This window comes from Microcaecilia unicolor, chromosome 7, assembly GCF_901765095.1.
Source record: "Microcaecilia unicolor chromosome 7, aMicUni1.1, whole genome shotgun sequence".
In the NCBI taxonomy this organism is placed as follows: domain Eukaryota; kingdom Metazoa; phylum Chordata; class Amphibia; order Gymnophiona; family Siphonopidae; genus Microcaecilia; species Microcaecilia unicolor.
In genome coordinates, this window is record NC_044037.1 from 43236329 (window position 1) to 43256588 (window position 20260).

A 20260-nucleotide genomic window follows, 5' to 3' on the forward strand; every position below is an offset into this window, starting at 1 on the left:
CACTAAAGACAGCGTTCTTGGTGGCTGTTGCGTCTGCATGTAGAATTTGGAGCTTCAGGTGCTCTTTTGTTGGGATCCTTTTCTTTGTTTTTCGGAGGTGGGGTTCTCCCTCCACACGGTTCCTTCTTTCTTCCAAAAGTGGTATTAGTATTTCATCTCAACCAATCTATGGAGCTTCTGTCCTTTCGCAGAGAAGACAACAAGGCTTTGTATTCTTCCTTGAAGCTTCTCAATGTGCATAGAGTCCTCATTAAATATCTGTAAGTCACGAATGAGTTTCACAAATCAGACAGACTATGGTTTTTGGTAAACAGAGGCTTAGTCTTATGGCTTCCAAGCCCACAGTTGCTAGATGGCTGATGGAGACTATTGCATCAGCTTATTTGCTTGCTGGGAAGTAGGCTCCTCAGGCCTTGCGGGCTCATTCTACGAGGTGTACAGCAACGTCTTGGGCGGGAGCTACCTTGCTGTCTCCAGCACATATTTGCAAGATGGCAGCGTGGCCGACGCTGCATACCTTTACCAAGCGCTACAAGGTGGATGTTGTGGCATGCTTGGAAGCCCGTTGTGGGACTTTGGCCCTCAGGCGGTGGTGTCAGGATTCCACCCATGCTAGGGATTGCTTTTGAATATCATGCTGGTTCTGAAATAGTGGAAAGCTTTGTAATGGAAGGAGAAATTAGGTCTTGCGTGTCTGGTTAGTGTTAGGTTAGCAAGTTGTTTAAGGTGGTTGTGGTTTTTGGTTGTTTATGTAAATACTGAGAAGCTAGACTGGATGCCAAGAGAGTTCTCAGCTCAGTTTTCAGTTTTGTATCTCCACCTATGGCTGATGGAAACAATTATCCCACAGGTTCTGGAATAGTAGGAAAGACTAATGAAAAGAAAGTTATCAGGTAAGACCTAATTTCTCCATTAGACTGACTTGGTCCTGGGCGATGATGGCAAGTGGCAAGGTACGTACATGGGTTGTACGCCACCCTCAAAAACTTTCCAGAAGATACTAGAGAGCGAATGGTTCCCACACAGGGCTCCGTTCCATGACGTCGCTCATCAGTGTGGACATTCGTCATGCTGTCCTTAGAGAACCCCTGTTACAAATGAGTAACTTTGCTAAATGAGAAAACAATAATTAAAGACAACCAAGCATGAGTCCTTAGGAAAGAATGTACAGGAAGCCAGGGTTTGAAAAAAATCAATTAATTATTATTATTAGGATTTATTTACTGTCTTTTTGAAGGAATTCACTCGAGGCTGAACAAATCTAAAATATTTAAAGCAAACTTCCCACAGAAAGCAATCAAGGCCTCAAGCTTTTATGAATAAACTAGTTAATGAATTAAATAGTTAATAAATAGAAATAAAACAAAAAAGAATACACTTCTTTTTTTTCTCTGAGATCAAGGAGGGACTATCTTTCTGCATATGAATGATGTCATCCAGTAGAACCCAGCAGGAGTGTGTTCCTCAACTTCTATCTCCTGTTTGTGCCAGCACTTAAAACTTATTTTTTTTGATCAAGGTTTGTTTGGGTTTTTTTGTCCCTAGTTTTGGATTGGCAGTGAGGCTCTTTGACTGAACAACAGCCCCATCTCCTCTTTTTTTGTACAAGTCTGTTTTGCTATATGATTATTTGCTCTTTGCCTTGTCTGATACTGTCCTTTTTATACTGAAGTTCCTTTCAATTTTTATTGTTTTTAGCCTGTGCACCGCCTTTATTTCCGTGGAAAGGCGGTTTAGAAAGTTTTTTTTATAAACCATAAACCTTAAAATTGTGCACCTATAAACCATACTTATGCCCAAACTGTTCTGACTCTTGAGGGTTATGTCACGGCTCATAATATCAGAGCCTCGCTACATAGGTAAGCCACTTGAGATCAATCTCTGTAGCGGAAGTTTGCAAAGCTACCATGTGTACTTCAGTCCACACATTCAGTGCTGTTTGCAGCACTTTGGCGCTCATTTTCAAAGCATATAGACTTACATATGTTACTATGGAACTTTGTACGTCTATGTGCTTTGAAAATGAGCACCATAGTCTATTTGGGGGCTAGAATCCAATTGCACCCACCTAGGCCCGTCTCTTTCTCTTCCATGCTGCCAATGTAGATAGATAAATAGATATAGATACACATACATAGAGATCTAGATACATGCATACATGTGCGTGCACACACACATGCATATGTTTTAATACAAACATATGTTAGTATGCTGTTTGAATTGGTACTGCTTATTCCTGTTGCCAGCCTAATTATTTTCCTGGGTTTTTTTGAGGGGGGGGGTCAAGGCAGCCTGGTAGATTAGTTACTTGTAGCAGATATTCTCCAAGGAAAGCAAGATGGCCATTTCTTCTTGAATTCTATCAACTATTCATAGTAGACTGATCTTTTCCCAGATGATAGAAACAGGTGGGAAGACACACTCATGTGGGGTGAGGTACTTTCAGGAGCTTCTGGTATAGTTGCTGGGCAGCATTCCCATTCAGGCTCCATCAAATGATGTGTCCCAAGAGTAAAAATATTCACCCTGCTGTCCTTGAAGAGCACTTGCCATAGGTAAATAATTTTGTTTTATTACAGCATACCAAATGCAAAATAATTTTCAAAGATTTTGTTGAAATTTTTTGACCAGGATACTAACCATCTATATAATACTAGCCGTTCAGCCCATAAAAACAGGCTAGTATGGGGGGGGGGGGGGGGGGGGGGGGGGGGGGGGTTGAAAGGCCCCCCACCCCGCCGCCGAGTTCGCCGCTGCCGCTCCCCCTCCGAGTTGCCCCCCCCCCCCCCCCCCCCCCCCCCCCCCCCCCCCCGGAGCCGTCGCCACCCACCTTCCACCTGGTCGGGCCCTCGCTCCCCTATTGAAACAGCGAGGGCACGCAGCACACAGCTCTACTGCTGAGCTGCCGTGGCCTTCCTTCTTCTCTGCCTGTGTTCCGCCCTCGTGTGACGTAACGTCGTCGAGGGCGGGACACAGGCAGAGAAGAAGAAGGAAGGCCGACGGCAGCTCAGCAGAGCTGTGAGCTGCATTCCCTCGCTGTTTCAATAGCGGAGCGAGGGCCCGACCGGGTGGAAGGTGGGTGGGGGGAGCATTAGCGACGGCGGTGTCCCTCGCAAATGCGCAGTAGAGACTCTCTCTGTTCCACCCCCGTCATCACGTATTCACGCGGGAGCGGGGCAGAGAGGGTCTCTACTGCGCATTTGCGAGTGAGTACAACACTCGCTATTTATATATATTGATATGTTGTGGATAATAAATTATTTGGTTATACAAACAGGATCAGAAAAGAAGAAATGGTTGAAAAAGAAGCAAAAGAGAGAGCGCAGAGGGAAGAAGAGGAACACAAACTAGAGGAAAAGAGAAAACATATTAAAGAGGAGGAGCAAAAGAAGGCAGAAGAAGAGAGGGTTCTTAGAGAACTGGAGGAGCAGGAGCGCCTTGCAGAGCTTCAACAACAGGTTTGCTTAAATTTGGGGTACATATTTTATAGGTGCTGTCAGCTTAACCCAGGTTGTTTATAAAGATATTAGTTAATAATATGAAATGAAAATTGTCCAATTCATTTTGGCTTATCCCACTTAATACAAGATGTGGAAACACTCTAAATTATCTATCTATGTACAGGCATGTATCTTTCATAGGGTCAAGAGCTGTTCTTTATGCAGAATATTTTCCTCAAAGTAGCCATTACTGCTAAACATTTATGTAAGAACAATCATGTAAACACTGGGAATCAGTCACAAACCTATGATCTGTATTCCATAAATATAATCATGAGGCTTACTTTTTGTACATGTCAACAAAAATAAACGTACAACCATAATATAACTGTTAACTTTGCTTATACGAGTAAAGTCCATTTAAACTTTATTTCATTTGGGTCAATCAATAACTTTTCCACATATCCCAGTTCTTTTTTTGTTGTTGTTGTTGTGTTGATTTCTGTCTAAATCCCCCTTTTCCAAGGGGAAAACATTACAATACTGTGTAACCAAATTAGCAAGGGAGACATTTAATGTCAGGCTGGTTCTGCCTCTTTTATTCATTCCAAGTCAAAGTGGGACTTATGTATACTTATGGAATGCAAACTATTATTTCAGTCAGTTCCCATATCGTAAGTAATTATTCTTTTATCAAAATTGCAGCATAATTAATCATTTTGAGAATAATTGTCAAGTAACTTTAGGGTATAGAACAAGGTTTTACATGCTTGACTAGGCACTTATAAAATTGCCCCAGCACATACACACAGCATGCTATCTACTTTTATGCAATATAAAGCATTCCTGTGGGTAGTGAAAACGTGGAATGGGGGCATAATCAGTATTTATGCATATATTTTATAAAATGCAGATATTCGCTAATATTATGCAGCATATACGTGCACAGGATTCCTTCTGCCTCAGAACCAGAGTAATTTTGTGTGCAGCAGCTTTCAATGGTTATTTTATATAAGTACATAAACGAACGTGTTGGCTTTATAGAATAGATATAATTTCTGCTTGTAATGCTGTTATAAAATCAACCTTTGTGAGTAATTCGTTCTATAAAACTATGCAGAGTGGGAGTCCATGTGTTCCTGTATCTCAACGATTGGCTGGTGAAGAGCACCTTGGAGGAGGGTGCTCAGGAGTACATGCGGATGACTATTCAGGTGCTCGAGCTACTAATGTTCGTTTTAAACTACCCCATCTCTGCCCTGTCCAGGAATTGGAGTACTTAGGATCCCTGCTCGACACTCTGAGGTTTCAATCCTACCTCCCGGAGACGAGAGCAGACCATCTTTGTCTCGCATCCAAGGTTTGTGCCTGTCAGTGGGTCACAGCTCGGCAGATGCTGAGATTGTTGGGCCACATGGCTTCCACAGTGTACATTACATCCATGACACATCTTCACTTGAAGTCAGCTCAATGGACCCTGGCTTCTTAGTGGTAACAAGCCACAGGGCTTCTAGAAGATGTCATCCAATTTACCCCCAGAGCTTGTATGCTCTCTTCAATGATGGACAGTTCGATCCGGTTTGACTCTGGGACTTCATTCCAAATTCCTCAGCCACAGAAAGTGCTGATGATGGATGCATCTCTCCTGGCCTTGGGAGCTCATGTAGATGAGCTTTACATTCAAGGTGCTTGGTCCTCCCAGGAAACAAATTTTTAGATCAATCTCCTGGAGCTCTTATGGTGGACAGTTCAATACAGTTTAACGATGGGACTTCCATTCCAAATTCCTCCTCCATACAAGATGGTAACAATGGATGTGTTCAACCTGGACTGGGGAGCTCACGTGGTTGGGTTTCACAGTCAAGGTTGTTGGTCTCCCCAGGAGACTGAACTCCACATGAATTTCTTGGAGCTAAGGGCCATTTAGAATGCTCTGAATGTGTTCAGATTAGCTGATGCATCAAATTATCCTCATTCAAATGGACAATCAGGTTACAGTGTTGTATGTCATCAAGCAAGGAAGCAGGGGATCGTACCTCTTGTGTCAGGAAGTGGTTAGATGTGGCAGTGGGCATCCAACTGTGGCATGATAGGTCCACATACTTGGCTGACAGAGTCTGAGCAAGTGATCCAACCACATGAGTGATCTCTCAACATGGGTGTTGTCCAGGAGATCCTTTGAGAGTGGGGCACCCCCTCGGTGGATCTCTTTGCCACTCATCTCAACAACAAAGTCCCTCAGTTCTGCTCCAGACTGAGATCACACAGAAGGCTAGGGCTGGATGCCTTTCTCCTCAGTTGAGGGGAGGGGTCTTCTGTATGTATATTTTCCAGTACTTCTGGTGAGGAAGAATTTGCTGAAACTCAAGCCAAGACCACATCATCACAAGGCAGATACGGTTCCCTCTATTTCTGGAGGACTCCTCCGAAGTCCCACAGAGACTGGATTGTTTCTGACCCTTATTGTTCAGAACAAGGGATCTCTTCTGTATTCCAAAGTCCAATCGCTGGCCTTCATGATTTGGATATTTAGAGCTTAGAGATTTGCACCCCTTCAATTGCAGGAAGGTATTTCTTGGGTTTTTCTTGCTTCCAGAAAAGATTCCACTAAGAGGTCTTATCATTTTAAGTGGAAGATGTTTAGCTAGATCCCTTTTCTTGCTCTACACAAAAGCTGCTTGAAACCAACTCCATAAGGGTTCACCTTGGTGCAGTTGGCACTTACCATCTCCATGTGGAAGGTAAGCATATCTCTGTATATCTCAATAATTAAAAAAATCAACAATCCAAAGAAATGCATAAATAAATCACATCTAAAAGCTAAACCAGCCAGAAAAGTCTGCAGCTGTAACAGCTTAAAAGTCACAATGATAAATTAATATTATTAATAAACAAGAAACCAAATAGTAGTTAGTCATAAAACTTCTCACATCTCATTTAATTTATTTAACAATAAATCATTAAAAACCAATAGTGATTATCCTATCTTATAAGTTAAATGAGAAATTCGTAAAATAGCAGTTCCAAATAAGATGACTATTAACAAATGAATCCTTTTAATACTGATATGCAGAGTGACAGAGTAGAAGCGAATTGACTGAATGGTAAAGTTAAGTAAATTGTAGGGTTTTTTGGAGGGATTTTTAAAATTCAGATCATACGATTTAGAATTATATAAATGATGCACTAGAATGTATTAATGCTTTTTTATTACTGTTCTCTATTCTTTAGAAAGAGGAAGCTGAAGCTAAGGCACAAGAAGAAGCTGAAAGACAAAGACAGGAAAGAGAGAAAATTATGCAGCAGAATATGCAAGAGAGACTTCAGCGGAAGAAGGTGAGATAATGTTTTATGTATAGATGAATATAGATTTCTCTTACCTCCATGAGTGTAATTAAGTTTGGGAGATGATATATTTGGGTCACAATTTAAATAGATGTATTTGATTTAATAAATAGAAACAGAAAAATGTAGGCAGATAAAGACCATATGGCCTATCCAGTCTGCCCATCCATGCCATGTACTCTTCCTATCACTCCCTAGAGACCTTATGTACTTGTACCAAGCTCTCTTGAATTCAAATACTGTTTTTGTCTCCACCACTTCCACTGGGATGCCATTCCATGAATTCACCACCCTTTCAACGAAGAAGTATTTCCTCAGGTTACTTCTGAGTCTATCCTCTTTCACCTTCATCCTATGCCCCCGTGTTCCAGAGTTTCCTTTCAATTGAAAGAGACTTACCTCCTGTGCATTTATGCCAAGTAGGTATTTAAATCTCATATCTCCCCTCCCCTTCCTTTCTTCCAGAGTATACATATTGAAATCTTTAAGTCTGTCCCCATACCCCATACACTTTATAACAAAGACCAATGACCATTTTAATAGCCACCCTTTTGACAGACTCCATCATCTTGTTTATATCTTTTTGAAGGTGCGGTCACCAGAATTGTACACAATATTCTAAATGAGGTCTTACCAGAGTCTTATACAGGGACATCATCACCTCCTTTTTCCTACTGGCCATTCCTCTCCCTATGCACCCAATCACCCTTCTAGCTTTTGCCTTCACCTTTTCTACCTGTTTGGCAACCTTAAGATCATCACATATGATCACACCCAAGTTCTCCTTTTTCATGCACAAACGTTTTTCATCCCCTAAATTGTACCATTCCCTCGGGTTTTTGCAGCCAAAAAGCATGACCTTGCATTTTTAGCACTAAATCTTAGCTGCCAAATTCCAGACCATTCCTTTAACTTTGCTAAGTTAAGTGTGCTATCCACACCATCAGGGATGTCTGCCCTATTGCAGATTTTGTAATCATTCGCAAAGAGGCAAACCTTAGCAGCCAGCCTTCCAGCAATATCACTTACAAAATTGTTGAAAATTATCAGCCCAAGAATTGAACCTTGCAGCACACCACTGGTAGCATCCTTTTCCTCATGAGCTCCATTTACCAATACCCTCTGTTGCCTTATACTCAAACCAATTTCTAATCCAGTCAGTTACTTTAGGACCCGTGCTGAGGGCACTCTGTTTAATTATTAGTAGGGCTGTTCATAGATTAAAAATTTTAATCATGCAATTAATCACGGAAAACATCCCCACTCAACATTTAACTGACATGTTTCATTTACTGAACTGAAAATAAAATCATGTTTCTTACCTTTGTGGTCTGGTGATTTTATTTTTCTAATCATCTTGTTCCCTGTCTCTGTGCTCTGAACTCTGTTTCTAAGATCTCCTGTCCATTCACTATATCTTTTCTCTCCTCCTTTCTTCTTCACTCTCTGCCCTATATCAATCTTTCATATCCAACTTTCTTCCATTTTTCTGCATCCTTTTCTGTCTATCTGGTTTCCAGCTCTTCCCTTTCCCTCCATCCATGGGCTGCAAATCCTTCCTTCTCTCTTCTCTTCCTTTCCCTGCCATCTATGTGCATTTCCCCTCCCCTCTCTTCCCTTCTCCTAACTTCTGTTCATGTCCACCATCTCCCTTCTTTCTTTCTTTTTTTCTTTCTTTCATCCCCCATTTCCACATCTATCCCTCTCTTCCCCTGGCATCCAGCATCACCTCTTTCGCTCCCTCGTTTCCCTCTTTCCCCAATCATCCAACATTGCTCCTCTCTCTTCATCATCCACCATTGACCCATCTCTCTCTCTCTTTCCTCTCACCATCCAGCATCACCTCTCTGTCTCTCTCCCCCCACTGTTCAGTATCACCCATCTCTTCCCTGTCATACACCATCACCGTCCAACATTACTCTGTCTCTCGATCCTGCCCCCCAACCATCTACCATCACGCTGTCTCTCCTCCTTTCCCCACCACCACTACCAAAAAACAAAACCATCATCCCTCACTGCCCCACCTCTCTCTCTCTCCCCACCTCCAACCATCTGTTATTGCCTTGTCTCCCCTATATCCTGCATAGTCCCTTCTTTCCCCCTCCCCATAGTGTGCACTGCTTCACTCCCCCATAGTGTGCATTGCCCCTTCTCACCTCATCCTCATATCCTGAGTTGCCCTGTCTCTTCCCCCGGCTCCCATATCCAGCTTTACCCCATCTTGTCTCCCTGTCCTATCCCCCTCCCACTGGCTTACTCATTTTAGATGGTATGGAACTCGTGCACCGATCTCTTGCTTCTCTCTTCATCAGGGCTGCCGAGAGACTGGGCCCGGGGCCCGGGGCCCCGCCCCTGCTGCCCCTCACCGCCCTGCCCCACAAGGATGCCGCAGCCACTGCACCCCTCTACCCCCCCCCCCCCCCCCCGAGGTTGCCGCCGCCACTCCCCCATCCCCCCACCACAGGGCCGGGCCCCCTGCATTGAAATTGCAGTCTCACCTCCGTGAAAGCAGCGCTGCAAGCAGCAGAACGCCTCCCTTTGGCCCTCCTTCCCTCCTTGTGTCCCACCCTCGCGGAAGTTATGTCAGACGAGGGCGGGACACGGAGAGAAGGAGGGCCGAAGGGAGGCGTTCTGCTGCCTGCAGCGCTGCTTTCACGGAGGTGAGACTGCGATTTCAATGCAGGGGACAGATGGTGGACGACGGAGGGCGGGTGGGACTGCGGCACCAGGCCCGGGGAATTTTGTCCCCCCTGCCCCCCCTCTCGGCAGCTATGCTCTTCATCATGGCTGTAGCGGTGGCAAGCAAAAGACAGGCGCAGGGACATTCCCCTCTGCTTGCTGCTGCTGGCTGTGCCGGACCCAGAAACAGGAAGCTACAGCCACAGTGAAGAGAGAAGCAGGGGATTGGCGCATGAGCTCCAGACCATCTATAACTAACTTCCTGTTTCTGGGTCCTTCAGATCCAGCGACAGCACGCAGAGGGGAACATCCCTGCGCCTGTCTTTTGCTTGCTGCAGCTACAGCCACGGTGAAGAGAGAAGCAGGGGATCGGTGCTTGAGCTCCAGACCATCTAAAATGAGTAAGCCAGTGGGAGGGAGGAGAGGACAGGGAGAGAAGACAGGGCAACGCTGGATTCGGGGAATGGGGAAACAGGAATGTGTTAACTGCATTAAATATTTTTATGCTAGTTAAGCATTTAGTGTGTTATTAACGCATTAAATGTACAACCCTATTTATTAGTCATCTTTGCAGAACCTTGTCAAAGGCTTTTCTAAAATCTAAATACCACATCTAGAGATTTCCCTCTCTCTAACTCTCTGGTCACCCAGTCAAAGAAATTAAGCAGATTTATCTGACAAGACCTGCCTCTAGTGAAACCATGTGGCCTTGGGTCCTGTAATCCATTGGATTCCAAAAACTTTGCTATTCTCTGTTTTAAAAGGGTTCCCATTAATTCAGTTATTATAGAAGTCAGACTTACCGGCCTGTAGTTCCCAACCTCTTCTATTCTTCTGCTTTTGTGGAGAGGGACCATATCTGCTGTTCTCCAGTCCTCTGGGACAACTCCTGACTCTAGAGAAGCATTGAAAAGGTCAGCAAGTGGAACTGCTAGACCTTCCCTAAGTTCCCTCAGTACCCTTGGGTATATGCCATCCGGCCCCATTGTTTTGTCCACTAGTTTACCCAGCTCGTCATGAACAGTCCTCTGAAAATCATTCAGGGACTACCACCCCTTCACTCCTATTGTGTTTGTCATCTGTGGTCCTGCTTCTTGTCCTTCAGCTGTGAACACAGAACAGAAATGTTTGTTAAGCAAATAAGAAAGGAAAGCCAAACCACAGCCGGCATGGTTAAAAAGTGAGGTGAAGGAAGCTATTAGAGCTAAAAGAAATTCCTTTAGAAAATGGAAAAATTATCTGTCCAAAAAGGGGATGGGATTTGATATGCCACCTTTCTGTGGGTACAATCAAAGCAGTTCACGTGTTATATACAGACAAGCCGTTTAGCCCATTAAAATGGGCAGCATTTTTTATTTGTGAAATGTAATTCCCTTATTGTTATATTTTGTCTGTATGTGTGTGTGAGAGAGAGAGAGACTGAGAAAGTGTGTGTGTTTGTGTCTGTCTGAAAGAGAGAGAGAGTGTTAAGAAAGGAGAAGATAAATTTCTACCTGCTTCTGTTTGTCTTGTAAAAGTACAGAAGGTAATATTTTGTGTGTGTGTGAGAGAGGGAGAAAGTGTGTGTGCGCCTGTCTGAAACAGAGAGAGTGTGAGAGTGAGTTCAGAGAGAGAGGGTGTGTGTGTGAGTATGTGTGTGTGAGAGAGAGAGAGACAGAGAAAGTGTGTGTATATGCGTCTCTCTGAAAGAGAGAGAGATTCAAGGAAGGAGGAGTGGCCTAGTGGTTAGGGTGGTGGACTTTGGTCCTGGGGAACTGAGTTCCGTTCCCACTTCAGGCACAGGCAGCTCCTTGTGACTCTAGGCAAGTCACTTAACCCTCCATTGCCCCATGTAAGCCGCATTGAGCCTGCAATGAGTGGGAAAGCGCGGGGTACAAATGTAACAAAAAAAATTTTCTCCCTGCTTCTGTTTGTCTTGTAAAAGTACAGAAGGTAATATTTTGTGTGTGTGAGAGAGAGAGAGAAAAAGTGTGGGTGTGTGTGCACCTGTCTGAATGAGAGTGTGAGAGTGAGTTCAGAGAGAGAGAGAGTGTGAGAGTGAGTTCAGAGAGAGAGAGAGTGTGTATGTGTGTGCGTGTGAGAGAGAGACAGAGAAAGTGTGTGTGTGTGCATCTGTTTGAAAGACAGAGAGAGTCAAGGAAGGAGGAGATAAATTTCTCCCGGCTTCTATGTGAGTGTGTGAGAGAGAGAGAAAGTGTGTGTGTGTGCGCCTGTCTGAATGAGAGTGTGAGAGTGAGTTGAGAGAGTGTGAGTGTGTATGACCATCTCCTCCTGGCTCTCTTCTCTCCAGGTCCCTTCCCCTCCATGGGCACCATTTCTCCCCTTCCCGATCACAGTCTCCTCCTGTTTTCTCCTCTTTTCCCTTTACTTCCCCTCCATTGGCATCAGCTATCCCCTGCCCTCCATGATCACCATTTCTCCCTTCCACTCCATGACCACAGTCTCCCTTGTTTTTTTCATCCCCTGTTCCCAGCATCTGTCCCTTTAAAACATCTGTCTCTCTGCCCTCCTTCTACCAGTAATTTTTCCTGCTCTCCTGAATCCCTACCCCTCCCCGTGGTCCCCTTTCTCTCTCTCTGTTAACTCCTGAACCCTCACTCCCCCCCCCCCCCCCAAGTCCACATTCTCTCTCTCTTCTTATACCTGCTCCTCTCAGCCCTCCAACTCCGTCTTTAGTGATGCAGGCATGCTTCTCCTTTCAATCGTTCAAAACCACTGTAGCGACCTGCTCGGAAACAGTAAGTTCGGAAACAGGAAGTTCTGTCAGAAGAGACAGGACGCTAGAGCTTCGAGTAGCTGAAAGGAACAGCATGCCTTCATAGCTGCAGAGCTAGAGGCAGAAATCGGAGCGCTGACAGGAGCAAGTATAAGGAGAGAGAACCACTGCTGCTGCCTACAGCCTCTCCAGTCTTGCACCGGCCCAACGAAGCGCTGTTGCGGGACATCTGCGGCGAGCTTACGGGCCGGGGTTACCCTCGCAACGTGGCCCAGTGCCGGGCCAAATGGTGGCAGGCCTTGTACTCGGAGAGGGAGGTCCGGCGGCAGGGCCAGGGGCGGCCGCAGGGTCTCTGGTCCCCCCGGTACTATGGGCTCCTCCGCTGCCTCTGGAAGCAGGCGGGGCGGCTCTTGTTTGGCGAGTGACGGCTCCCAGCTGAGCAGCGGCGACGTGGAGGTGGTGTGTAGGGGGGCATGTCTCCGGGGGTGGGCTCAGCATGCATTAATACCCCCTCACTCCAGTTTACCTGTAGCGCGACAGCGCACCTTCCCGTAGCCACCGTGTTACGCAACCAAGGAGGGGAGCTGGGACTGAGAAACAGGCTGCAGAAAGTTATAGCCGCTATCCGCCGGAACAGATAGTTGACGTGCCGCCGCACATGCGCAGAACAGCGCGGATGCAGAAAGGTAGAGCCTCTACGAAGGTCAGAACAGATCTGTGACGTGCTGCACATGCGCAGAACAGCTGTTCTGCGCATGTGCGGCACGTCAGTCACTCTTTATTTATATAGTAAGATACTTATTTTCTACTTGGGGCAGTGGAGGGTTAAGTGACTTGCCCAGAGTCATACGGAGCTGCAGTGGAAATCAAACCCAGTTCCCCAGGTTGTCAGGCCAGTGCACTAATCATTAGGCTTTTCCTCTACTCCTACTCCTCTAGCATAAGGAATGAGAAGTCAAATACAAAGCGCTGGCAAGGAAGACAAAGAGAGACTGAAAAGAAAATTGCTTTGAAGCAAAAACACATAGTAAAAATTTCTTTTAGGTATATTAGAAGCAAGAAGCCAGTAAAAGAATCATTGGACCGCTAGATGACCAAGAGGTAACATAGTTTAGATTCCTGAATGCAACTTCTGTATGAGCTCACACCGTCAAAGTGACTTCGTCCCTACTTGGGATTGCCTGTTGTGTTAGAAAGACCAAAGGAATGAGACAGGAAGCACCCAGAAAAACACGCTGTTTCTCTCTACATCAGTGTAAAAGGGGACTCGGGGAAGACAATGCTATAGCAGAGAGATTAAAGGAATTCTTTGCTTCTGTCTTCACTGAGGAAGATGTGGGAGAGATACCAGTGCCAGAAATGCTATTCAATGCTGATGAATCAGAGAAACTGAAACAAATCTCTATAACAGATCGAATTACATTCAAAATCTGCACCCTGGCTCATAAAATCATCCACGGAGAGGCCCTGATATATATGTCAGACCTTATAGACCTACCAGCAAGAAACACAAAAAGTTCTTCACGCACTTTCTTAAACCTCCATTATCCCAACTGTAGAGGACTTAAATACAAATCATTATATGCATCCAGCTTCTCCTACATCTGCACGCAACGATGGAACGCACCACCGAATGCCTTAAAGACAACACACGATTTGACAGCCTTCCGGTAGTCACTGAAAACTAACTTATTCAACGAGACTTATAAAAGAATCCTTCATAAAAGACTTACCATCAAATCTGTATTAGAACTAATCAACATTGAACTCCTTAATTGGTTACTTTAATCACACTGTTATTATTCTTTCTTTTAATTCTTTATTTATAATTTTAACGTTCATAATATTAACTTATGAATGATAATACACAAATCAGAAAATTAATGTACAAATAAACAAAAAGAAAAATATACATCACAAAAATATTTCAAACTAACGCCCACTAATTTAGGTAATCGGTCCAAGAAATATGAGGATTCAAATCTTAAACATTAAGTTCACAAAATAATTATATCAAAAGAACAGCTTGGTTCCCGAGCAGCCGACTCTGCTCTGCCTTACAGTACTGCATATGTGACTAAACATGTACATTAACCCCTTCTCTGCTTAAAACGAAATCCTCCAACTGTTTTGGGTCAAAAAATTGATATTGCTTAGACTGAAATTTTATTCTACACACACATGGAAATCTCAAAAGAAAATCTGCGCCTATAGCTGTTACTCTTGGACTTAAGGATAAAAACATCTTACGTCTTTGTTGTGTTTCTCTAGCCACATCAGGAAAAACTCTAATCTTTGAACCCAAAAACAAGGAATCCAAGTGTCTCAAAGTTTAAGAACAGCGTACCTATCCATCTCCATCGCAAAAGTTACCAATAATGTGGTTCTTTGAGTAATTATCTCAAGAGAAGATTCTAGGAATGCCATAAGATTCATTGCGCCTTGTTGTAAATTTTCCGATGGTTTCCCATCAGTTTGAATATAATCTCGAGTTATAGGTGGCAGCAAGTTCTCCGGCATTCCCAGAATTTCCATTAAGTATTTCCTAACCATTTGAATTGGGACGACCAAAGGAGACCTGGGAAAATTTATAAACCGCAAAGTCAGTCTTTTGGATTGATTTTCCAAGTACTCCAGGCGTCGTAAAGTATAGTTTTTGTCTTTAATTAAAGTTTGTCCCACAAGTTCAAGTTTTTCAGTTTTTTCCGACAACCTCTTAACCTCAGAAGCCTGGAGTTAATTAGTTTGAATCTGATTAAGTGCAGTCTCTGAAAGAACTTTAATGGTCTCCATATTTTTCTGAATTAAGTTCTGTAAAGCAGAATGGGTGGATGAAGTTAAGTCCCACAGTGACTCCAGTGTCACTACAGCAGGTTTTTCTATCCTTCCCACTAGAAAAGCCGGAAGGGGGGCCTTAGAAGCTCGTTCCAGGGTACTCACTGTTTTTTCCAAAACCTGAGCAGCTGTTAACTCCGGACCAGTTTGGGCTCCCATTGTCAGCTCGTGCAAGCTCCCTCCCTGTCGACCTGGTTCTCGTCCAGAGGCCATGGTGTCAGGGCTCGCATCAAAAGCTTCACTTCCGGGTTGTGGGGGTGCTGCACGCTCGACGGGGCTCAGGGAAGCCCCGTCTGTACTGCCGTCTAGCGCCGCAGCGCCAGCTCCGGCAGAAGGAGTCAACGCCGATTTGGGACCGGAGGGAACTCGGAAATGTTCCAGCGTTGTCTGGTGTCACGTCTGTGGCCGTGACAACCCTTAGACTTACCCTGTTTCTGGGAGTCAGTGTCTGTGCTGGCTTCTGCTTGTCTCTGTGTGTCTTAGGTTCTCTCTGGCTCAGTGTGCTGATTGCCCTACTGAACCTCACCTGTGTAGGCTATGCCTCTTCCAAGATGGCTGCCGCCTCCTCCTCTTTGCCAGTATCCAAGATGGCTCCCGCTGTTCCTTCCTATGGGCTGACTGCTCTGTGTGTCAAGCCTCTGTTTGGTTGCAAGGTGATTGCTGCAGCTGTGGCTCTGGTGTTGAAGGGCTTTATTAATCACTTAGAGACTACAGCCCTTGCCTTTGCATCTCATCTAAGGGCCCTGGTGTATAGCGTGCTCTGTACATTGTTTCAGTGTTTGCTCTGTGTGAGTTTCTATGTTTGACTAGCTAGCTTAGGCACCTTGTGGCTTGTTAGCCTGTGCATAGCTTTGCTAGTTCTCTGTGTTTGTTCCTAGTGTTAGACTAGCCAGCTTAGGCACCGTGTGGCTTGTTAGCCTGTGTATAGTATAGCTTTGCTAGTTCTCTGTGTTTGTTCCTAGTGTTAGACTAGCCAGCTTAGGCACCGTGTGTCTTGTTAGCCTGTGTATAGCTTTGCTAGTTCTCTGTGTTTATTCCTAGTGTTAGACTAGCCAGCTTAGGCACCGTGTGGCTTGTTAGCCTGTGCATAGCTTTGCTAGTTCTCTGTGTTTGTTCCTAGTGTTAGACTAGCCAGTTTAGGCACCGTGTGGCTTGTTAGCCTGTGTATAGCTTTGCTAGTTCTCTGTGTTTATTCCTAGTGTTAGACTAGCCAGCTTAGGCACCGTGTGGCTTGTTAGCCTGTGCATAGCTTTGCTAGTTCTCTGTGTTTGGTCCTATTGTTGACTAGCCAGCTTAGGCACCGCTTGGCTTGTTAGCCTGTGTATAGCTTTGCTAGTGCTCCGTGTTTGTTTCCAGTGTATGACTTGTTAGCTTGGGCATAGCTTTGTTGTTAGCTGGTGTATAGCTTTACAAGTCTCCTGAGTTTGCCCTGTGTGTGTTTCCAGTGCATGACTTGTTAGCTTGGGCACAGCTTTCTTGTTAGCTGGTGTATAGCTTTACTAAGTCTCCTGAGTGTGCTCTGTGTATGTTTCTTGTGTATGACTGGTGAGCCTGGGTATAGCGTTCCTATTAGCCTGGGTACAGTTTACTAGTCATTGTGTGTAAACCTGCCGACTGCCAGAACCCGGACAGTCCCTGCCTGTCTGCCTTGCCTTCGCCTAGGTGCCAGGGGGCACTCCTGGATCTTCATTCCTGCTGTTCCTGCTTGCAAGTTCCAGTTCCGGGTTTTCCTGTAAGTCCTACCGGCTGCCAGAACCTGAGGGCTCAACCCTCGGGGAAAGGTGGTCAAGCGTAGGTGAAGCCTAGGTCCAGGGTGTTCCAGTCCAGCGGGTGCCGGTCCCGTGGGTTCCGCTCCAGTGTGTTCCGGTCCAGTGGGGCCACTCCAGTGTGTTCCAGTCCAGTGGGCCCCACTCTAGTGCGCACCCGTCCAGTGCGTTCCAGTTCCGAGTATTCCTGTGTAGAACTCCAGTCCGGGGTTCCGGTCCAGTTTTGTCTCATCTCTACCTTGGAGGTGATCTTGCCTGCCACTGCCGCTCCACGGTAGTGGCCTACGGACTCACAAACCCAGTGCTCCCGGAGAAGAAGCCTGACAGTATGCCAAGGTCCTCGAGCACGCGACATCTGGTGTGATTGGGGCGTTCTGCCCGAGACTAGGGGAGCCTCTCGGACTCTGCCTCTCCTCTTACCCATCTGCTCTCGGGTAAGGTTCACGCTAGATTAGTTCGGGAGCAAGTCAGAGCACGTCCGTTTAGGCTGTTCAGACTGTCGCCATCTTGGATCGTCCACACTGTTATTATTCAATGCTATACTTTATCCTACATCTTACATATCTGATATGAATTACTTATTTCTGTACTTCTAATTTTCTTGATATCTTATGTACCTTAATTGTAATAATACTCTGTTCTTCTCATTCCGTTAATGGCGATTGCCATTGCGACATAATGTAAGCCACATTGAGCCTGCAAAGAGGTGGGAAAATGTGGGATACAAATGCAGCAAATAAATAAACTAGGTAAAATTATTCTTATCCCTATTCCAAAGAATCAGAAGAGTGATATGAGAAATGTTACTAATTATAGGCCTGTGGCCTCATTACATCCTAATCAATCCGAGTTTAGAAGGAGTTACAGTACAGAGACTTTGGCACTCGGACAAGTGAGATTAGAAAATATAAGAGTTTTGGGCAACAAACAGTGATATTGCCGTTCAGTTTATCCAGTGCATTTCATGTGGTGGATCAACAAGTTTTGTTAGAAACTTGTGCTCTCTTGATATTGGAGGTTATGTGCTGGATTGGATGAGAGGTTTTCTTAAGTACAGATCCTATAGCATAAGGATGAAAGGGGTTTTATTGGATCAGTGGATAGTAGGGTACCAAAAGGTTCCCCACTCTCTCCAATACTATTTAATGTCCTGATGTCTACCTTGGGGTTCTGTATGGAAAAGGAAGGTATCGACTGTTTTTCTTACGTAGATGATAATTATTTTATATTTTCCTTTTTTTAAAGATAAGGATGATGTTAATTCATTTATTAATTGTAGCATTACTTTAGTAGAGAGATGGATGGCCTATTTATGACTTAAGTTAAATTGCAATAAAACAAAGACATCTCCCCATATTGATATTTCAGAATTACAGCTGTGTTTTGACAGTATCTATCTAAAAGTGGAATCAGAATTAAAAATACTGGGTGCTTTGGTGGATAAGCATGTGTCCATGGGAAAACATTCCCAGGTTGTAGTTAAAAGAGCATTTAGGGCCCTGTTTACTAAGCCACGCTGTAGGCACACTAACACTAGAGACACCTATAGGAATATATGGCTGTCTCTAGCATTAGCGTGCGCTAAAAATGCTAGCGTGCCTTAGTAAACAGAGCCTTCAGTGTGCTGAAAATAAATTGAGGCAAAAGCGTCATTGCTTCAACCAGGATAGTTTTAGAATGTTGGTACAATCTCTTATTTTATCGCAGATAGGTTACTATAATGTTTTATATGTGGGTTGTAGCATTTTAATAAGGAACCAGTATAATAAGCAACTATCAGATATACAAAATTCTTCATTCAAAGATAATTACCAAACAATTTTTCAAAAATACTCTAAAAAATCAATACATTCTTATCAGTCCTACAAAACATACATAAATATAAAACCACAATATCATATTACAAAAAAATAAAATAAAAACTTGTGAGTAATACAAATTTTACTGTTGAAAAATCTTTTCATTCACTTGTCAATAATGTTCTTTTCCGAGGACAAGCAGGCTGCTTGGTCTCACATATGGGTGACGTCCACGGCAGCCCCAGGTCCAGAAAATCTTCCTAGCAACAAAAGTTGCTAAAGCCTTCGAGTGCGCGGGTGCAGCCATCTTCCCGCCCATCGCACGAGAGTCCCGCTTCAGTCTTCTTTTTTCCACGGTCAGTAGTGGCTGTTTGCCGGTTTTTTCTTCTTCGTCGTGCACGAGCTGTTTAGTTTTTCTTTTTAAAAAAAAGAGTTTTCTCTCTTAGTTTCTTTAGTTTTTACCCTCAAAGTTTCCTTTCGTCATCGTCCGTACGGGTTTTCTCCCTTTTTTCTGCCTTTCCTTTGGCACCATCGCGAATTTTGATTTCGCCGCCGCTATTTTTCTGTCGATGACATCAAGGCTCGCCAGCGGCTTCAAGAAGTGCACTCGGTGCAACCGGGCAATCTCAGGCACCGGCCCTCACGCGTGGTGTATCCAGTGCCTTGGGCTTGACCATCGCCCAAACGCATGTAAGTTGTGTCTTAGCCTTAAAAAGCAGACACAAGCGTCGAGACAAGCTCAGAGGGAACGCCTGTTTGGAGCTTTGCCTGGTACTTCGACGTCAACAGCGGAGAGTGCATCGACCTCGGGAGCGCAGGTAATGGTTGTCCAGAGACCATCACGTGCTGGCAGCAGTGAACCATCGAGTGGGTCTCCACCTACCTCGAGGGCTCCTGCAGTACAGGCCCATCTAGACCGACCCCTTTCGGACCCGACCCCGAGGAGGCGTATGGATTCCACGTCCTCGTTGGTACCGAGGGGTACCAGTGACGTGCCTCGAGCGAAGGCAAAGAAGCACCGTCATCAGTTCCCTTCTCGTCACGGTACCGAGAGCTCCGGGGCATCGAGAGAATCGGCCCCCGTGAAGTGTCGATGCCGGGAGGACCACTCACCCTCTATACAAGAGGTGTCGATGCACCGGTCTCCGGACAGCCTGGTACTGCCTCCTCCTCCTCGGCAGATTCTAGCCTTGTCTCCTGTACCGATGCCACAGCTTTTCTTGACAGACACTCTTGACGAGTGCCTCAGTGCCATTCTTCCAGGGATCCTGAAAAGGCTGCTGCGACCTTCTGTTCCGGTACCAGAGGTGCTTGCGCCGACGGTACCGTCGATAGATGCGGTGGCTGGCTCCTCGCCTGTGGTGAGGCCCTTGACGTCGGTGCCGCCTGCGGCCTCGGCTGCCCTCCGGGTTGACTCTCCATCGATGTCGATGGAGGGAGCTTTATCGCCGCCGGCACGGGAGTCAACTTCTCGGCATCGCCATTGAGGACATGGCTCCTCGGCATTGAGACGGACTCGGCTTCGAACTGCAGTCAGAGAACTCCTGTCCGATACCAAAGGGGAGGCCTCATGTGAGGCAGAGGAAGGACCCAAGATATTTCTCTTCTGAGGAGTCTTGTGGCCTTCCCTCTGATCCTACTCCTTCGCCGGAGAGAAAGCTTTCTCCCCCGGAGAGTTTG

At 45.2% G+C, this 20260-nt stretch overlaps 1 protein-coding gene across 4 annotated transcripts in view; it reads left to right on the forward strand.

Annotated features, from left to right (window-relative positions):
* MAP7D3 (MAP7 domain containing 3) overlaps window positions 1-20260 on the forward strand; it is a 387643-nt gene that overhangs the window by 182788 nt on the left and 184595 nt on the right. For all 4 annotated transcript variants that reach the window (XM_030210055.1, XM_030210053.1, XM_030210056.1 and 1 more), the window contains 2 exons: window positions 3278-3458; window positions 6672-6776. In XM_030210055.1, coding sequence (XP_030065915.1) covers window positions 3278-3458; window positions 6672-6776 — 286 coding nt within the window. The remainder of the gene's footprint in view (window positions 1-3277; window positions 3459-6671; window positions 6777-20260) is intronic.